This window comes from Pinus tabuliformis, chromosome 2_2 (genome assembly GCF_031772625.1).
Source record: "Pinus tabuliformis cultivar Carrire ecotype Pingquan chromosome 2_2, CPIR1, whole genome shotgun sequence".
NCBI lineage: Eukaryota > Viridiplantae > Streptophyta > Pinopsida > Pinales > Pinaceae > Pinus > Pinus tabuliformis.
Genome location: NC_142300.1, coordinates 1,298,178,182 through 1,298,184,508, shown reverse-complemented (window position 1 = coordinate 1,298,184,508; position 6,327 = coordinate 1,298,178,182). Strand labels below are relative to the sequence as shown.

Here is a 6,327-nt window from a genome sequence, read left to right as displayed (position 1 = left end):
AGACAATAATTTCAAAACTGCATGCCCAAATATCGCATCCATATTATGGGGATACATGGGTATATAAAAAGAAATTAACAAACAATCAATATGTTAATCTCTTTTATTGCCATGAAGATGCTGAGAGAATTAAATAAAAATATTTATTTTTTTATATAATAAAGATTATGTATGATATAATCTTTATTATATAAAAAAATAAATATTTTTATTATATTCGTTCTCACTTGCTGGTTCCTTTGGACGTGGAGGAATGACTGCATTTTCCAGAATTCCAACCGGCCCCTCGCTTCTATTTTGATCTCCATTTCAGGCTTCATGCCTCTATCGGAATAATCTCCGACCCTGGTCTTCTTATCAGCTGGCTCTCTATTGGCATCATGTGTTTTTTCTATTGTGGAGGATATTGTTGATCTTGCACTTTATCTTTTTTGTTTGACGGCCTCTCACATGCCTTCTCATGAGACATTATTATGTTTTCAATCTTTCTCGGTCTCTCATGCTGTCTGATTTTGATAATAGTATCTGATCACATTTCTGTGATATGTGGAACATGTTTCCATGGACTCTCATATATATGATCTGCACATAGATGGACTATGGTTCTATGGACTCTTTTGTATTATGATCTTTATATTTTCTTAATATAATCCATGATGTTTTTTCTCTCTGAAAAAAAAAAGAAAAGATTATGCATAATATATGATGCATATTGTAGATTTTAATTTTTGTACACATAATACCTCAAATAAATTCTTAAAATTAATAAAAAATAGAATGTTAATCTATAATATACTTTCTAATTCATTAATTTGAATTAGAATATAATTATAACTTAATTTTTTAGACTAGATCTACAAAATTATGGGACAAAACCACATAGTGGGAAAACCTGAATTAAAATATGACGAGATCTACTATGGAGCAAAACCACTTTCTGCCCAAAAACTATTAACACCGGTTTTCCTTAAACCACCAAAAACATTTGCAAAGAAATAACTCGAAAAAAAAATTAGGCGCTGCCCCTGTAACCCCTTGCTATACCCACGTGTAACATTAGTCGTACACATAGTCGACGAATATATGAAAGACTCCGACAAACAATTAATCGGCTTGATGTCTTCCTACCCGGAAAATAGCCATATGTAAAATAAAGCACAATTAAAATTATTCATAATTAAAATAAAATAAAATAAGTTAGGAAGGTCCATAGAAATTCTTTTTTATTAAAATAAACAAAATTGCAGAAAAACTCATTCTGATTGCCAAAACTTTGATAAAAATAATACAATATTAAGCTGCAGAACCAGAACATAATACAATATTAAGCTGCAGAACCAGAACAGGAAGCGGATAGGACTATCTCTTCGATAGCTACTACATGATCAGATTCAGTAATACCCAGTTCAAGTCGAACGGCACGAAGAATCTCGAGCCGCTTTGCGGTTAACCTGCAGCTATCTGAATGAAAAGCCCGCAAGAGTTCACGGTATACATTTAAATTATTATGTTTTGGCACAGATTTCTGTGGACCATCCGAATCCACGGCGATGCGGTGCTTCTTCAGTCTGGAGGCAGGCAAAGAATCTCTGCCGGAATTTGCCGCAGCTCGAATTATTGGCTTTGCTTGCGATTTTAAAGGTCCTCCCTCTGAGCTGCCAACGCGAAGCTTCCTTTTCGCTTCGCTCACTTCTGAGTTTTGCGCCTGCAAAACACAGTTGAATAATAATACTACGAAATCAAAATTTTCAGAAGTTTTAAAGAATTTATATATATTGAGAAAGGGGCATATGGCCTTGATCAAGGCCATGGATTCGAAAATATTATCACAGTACACTAATTTTAAAATATTCCCAAAATCCACCATTGACTTAAACTCAAGATTAAGACAATGATTCAGGAAACGTAACTCAAGATTAAGACAATAATTCAGAAAACGTACCGGTGGTACCAATGTCCACTTTCCCCCCTTCCATTCCTGCGCCATTCGGAATGCCGAACGGGGGTATGACTGGAAAGTCCCACTGTCAGGGAAGGAGACCAACCAGCGCTCCTCCCCACGCGAAACCCTTTCTACAAGGAATCCACGCCACCAGCAATCAGTGTCGTAGGCGTCTATGTAAAATCCCTCAGAGAGATTCAGGGGCATCTCAATGTCGGGTGGAGTGGGTCGCATATTTTCCAGGGTTATTATTTCTACACACGGCTTCCCATTCTTTTTTTGAAACTTGTCATATTGGATTTGGCAAGACCCGCCACTTTTAAGAATGGCCTTCACAAATCCTTCGAACCATGCGCCCTCGTACCCTTTCTCATCAGAACGTATCTCCACTTCCATTCCTTCTGTTAACTCCATTGTACCAGTAGCACCAAAAACCCTAAACAAATTCAAGCTGAAATAACAAGAACAACAGTGCAACCTCCCAATTCCCTTCTCTGGTGAGTATGATATAAAGCACCAAAAAGTTCAAGCTGAAATTACAACAAAAATAATGCAACCTCCCAATTCCCTTGTGTGAGTATGATATAAAGCACCAGAAAGTTCAAGCTGAAATCACAACAACAGCGCGACCTGGTAATTATTTCCCTTTTGTGAGAAAGCACCAAACCCTAAAAAAAGTTCAAAGTGAAAAAAAATCAACAATCGTTCAACCTGGCGATTCTCTACTTCGTGAGTAACATATAAAAATAGCGTGTTTCCATGTGCTTTTAAAGGAGAGGAGAGTTAGTGGACCTTAAAATAAATGAATGAAGATAAAAGTTTTGATTTAGATACTGAAGTAATAATTTATTTATTTTTTTGATGGGCTTTTTTTAATCGTCACATGTTGAGAAGTGTATATTGGAGAGTTTATCGACATATTTTTGGTTTGAGTTGCCTAAAATGTTGTAAATTTTTAAAATTCAAGTGTATCAAAGTTTTTTCAAAATGTTGAATCCATATATGTAGTCAAAAAAACATTTTAAAAAATAAGATTATTATTTAACCAAAATAAATTTGTCTGATTCTAATAAAAAATTCTTCAAGATATAATAATTAAACAGCACATTTTTGAAATTAAAAACAAAAATTTAAGACCTAGTCTAACCGAAAAAATAGCATTTTTCACTGGAATCCAACTATACAATATCAAGTTTGTGTTGTTTAAAATATATTTTTAAATGCAATCTTAAAGAATCCAAAAACATTTGAATTCTACAAATTAAATAATTTATACTCAAAATTTTTAAAATCTTTACTGAATTTTGATTAATACAAATTGAATAATTTAAAATTTAAATTTAAATTAACCAAAAGTAAAAAAATCATCTCATTTATTAGATATCATTTTTGGGATTCAACTGCGTTAAGTAAGTCATTCAAAGTATGACCATTTCCATGAGAGGTAGTCGTAAAGTGACTAATTTCTCATGATTTTTGAATAGTTCACTTAGCACTCATTGCATCGGGTGCTCACAGGGGTGAAGAAGTGGGATTGAAACTAGTGAAATGTGGAGAACGAATCACATAGCATCAATTATCACTTCCGGGGCTTGCACCCGGTAACCAGGACTTCCCAGGAGGTCACCCATCCCAGAACTCCTCTGGCTCAAGCGCGCTTAACTGTGGAGTTTTTCCCCACAATCAAGCCCACTTAGCTTGCTACCCCATTTGCAAAACCTTAGCAAGTATTGTGCCTCATGAACCATTCAGGTAGAGATCCCTTGACTCTTTTTGAATTTAAATATGGGGGATTTTCGCAGTGCATTATATTAGATATCATTTTTGGGATTCAACTGCGTTAAGTAAGTCATTCAAAGTATGACCATTTCCATGAGAGGTAGTCGTAAAGTGACTAATTTCTCATGATTTTTGAATAGTTCACTTAGCACTCATTGCATCGGGTATAGTGCTAAGTGAACTATTCAAAAATCATGAGAAATTAGTCACTTTACGACTACCTCTCATGGAAATGGTCATACTTTGAATGACTTACTTAACGCAGTTGAATCCCAAAAATGATATCTAATATAATGCACTGCGAAAATCCCCCATACTTAAATTCAAAAAGAGTCAAGGGATCTCTACCTGAATGGTTCATGAGGCACAATACTTGCTAAGGTTTTGCAAATGGGGTAGCAAGCTAAGTGGGCTTGATTGTGGGGAAAAACTCCACAGTTAAGCGCGCTTGAGCCAGAGGAGTTCTGGGATGGGTGACCTCCTGGGAAGTCCTGGTTACCGGGTGCAAGCCCCGGAAGTGATGATTGATGCTATGTGATTCGATGCTATGTGATTCGTTCTCCACATTTCACTAGTTTCAATCCCACTTCTTCACCCCTGTGAGCATCACCCGATGCAATGAGTGCTAAGTGAACTATTCAAAAATCATGAGAAATCACCCGATGCAATGAGTGCTAAGTGAACTATTCAAAAATCATGAGAAATTAGTCACTTTACGACTACCTCTCATGAAAATGGTCATACTTTGAATGACTTACTTAACGCAGTTAAATCCCAAAAATGATATCTAATATAATGCACTGCGAAAATCCCCCATACTATCATCTCATTTAATTAAACCAGACCCAAATTTAATAATAATAATTTTTTTTTTTTAATTTATAATATTTAATATTAAATTATATACGATATTGATTAATTTCAAATATATGGGAAATACCAATGTATATTAGAGCAAATATTTTCTTTTTGCCAAGGCGGAGACCCGGTAAACCGTAACAAATTTACTTGTGTAACATCTAGTGCCTACCACAACTCCCATTTTCAAAGATCTACGAATTTAATAGTGGTCTCTTTTTATAATTTCCAATGTCCACCGTTAACTTCATATAAATCAATTTTCCATGACAATTTCTAATGAATTAAATTTCCATTCCGAAAGATCCGTCAATCAAATCAAAATGAACATTTACAACCCATTTAATTATATAATTATATTGTAAATAGATATTTTTTCATAAAATAAACATATACTTATATATTATATAAAATAGTTATCCATGTGCAATGAAACTTTAATGAATAAAGTTTTTCTTAATTCCGAGTAAAGTCAAAAGTTAGTTTGGAATTTAGGATTTTAATTTATATAATTATATATATTTAATTATGTAAAATATAATTAAAAGATTTTTTTAGTTTAGGAAAAAAAATTAATTTATATCAAAAAAATATTAATATTTATTTATATATATGAGTTAAGTATTTAAATTATTTTTATATATGCATCTGACTGTTAACTAACTTGAATTTCTCCAACTAATTAATTTAGAATAAATTAATTAATTATTTCTAAGTAGTTGTTAAGACTAAATTTGATTTTAATTCATAATTTAATTCAAGAACAAATTAAATTGGAATATTCTTGTTGTCATATTTCAACACTCCCTCTCAACAAGAAAGGGATTATCTACCACCCTGATCTTGTCTCTATGGAACTCGAATTTACACTTTGACAATGCCTTTGTCAAAATTTCAGCATCTTGCTCCTCTTTCGAAATATACTAGCAACATGATCCTCCTCGCTACACAGTCTCTGAGATGATGATACTGGATGTCGATGTGCTTGGACCTATCATGAAATACTGGATTCTCAGAGAGTTTGATACAACTCTGATTATCACAATAGATTACAGTTGGATCCATCCTCTGATCAAACAAACCAACTAGGATTTTCCGCATCCAGATGGCCTCACATGTTGCCTGACTTGTAGCCATGTATTCTGTCTCTACCCAGCTGAGTGAAACCGACCTCTGTTTCCTACTGTACCAGGAAACTGCCATTGACCCAAGGTCGAAAATCCCTCCTGATGTGCTCTTCTGATCTGATGGACTCCCTGCCTAATTTGCATCAGTGAAGCCCTGTAGCTTCACTCCCTCTATCCGTTTGTACGATAATCAATATTGAGATGTGCCTCTGAGGTATCTCAATACATGATTTGTCGCCTTCCAAAACATCTTGGTAGGTTGAACCTTCGCTTGACTCAGCTAGTTCACTGCATAACACAACTCTAGTCGTGTGTTCACTAAGTACATCAATGAACCCACAAGCTGCCTGTACATAGTAGCCTCTACCACTAAATTTCTTGAAGTAACAACCTCCTTCCTCCAGACTGTTACCTGCTAGAGGAGTCTGCATGGGCTTGCACTTATCCATGTGGAATCTCCTGAGTATCTCATTGGCATACTTGCATTGAGACACAAACAACTCCCCATCCTTCTGCCACACTTTCATGCAAAGGAAGTAATGTATGAGACCCATGTCTTTCATCTCGAATTCTCTTGCAAATTCCTCCTTGCAAGACACGATCAACTGATCATCACTAGTC

General features: G+C 34.8%; 1 protein-coding gene across 1 annotated transcript; it reads right to left on the bottom strand.

The window, feature by feature from the left end:
- Window positions 1-1,216: 1,216 nt before the first annotated feature.
- Window positions 1,217-2,681, bottom strand: LOC149198258 (protein AGENET DOMAIN (AGD)-CONTAINING P1-like). Its single transcript, XM_089404101.1, has 2 exons — window positions 1,943-2,681; window positions 1,217-1,705 (listed from the first exon to the last, which is right to left on the bottom strand). Exons 1-2 carry the CDS (start codon window positions 2,354-2,356, stop codon window positions 1,325-1,327), a joined length of 795 nt encoding a protein of 264 aa, XP_089260227.1. The 5' UTR covers window positions 2,357-2,681; the 3' UTR covers window positions 1,217-1,324.
- Window positions 2,682-6,327: the final 3,646 nt, after the last annotated feature.

Bases quoted from the DNA above. Each gene is read 5' to 3' on its own strand.
- LOC149198258 (XM_089404101.1), bottom strand. From the start codon at position 2,356: ATGGAGTTAACAGAAGGAATGGAAGTGGAGATACGTTCTGATGAGAAA. The intron at 1,706-1,942 runs GTACGTTTTCTG...TGTGTTTTGCAG, and splicing joins AGTGGACATTGGTACCACCG to GCGCAAAACTCAGAAGTGAG.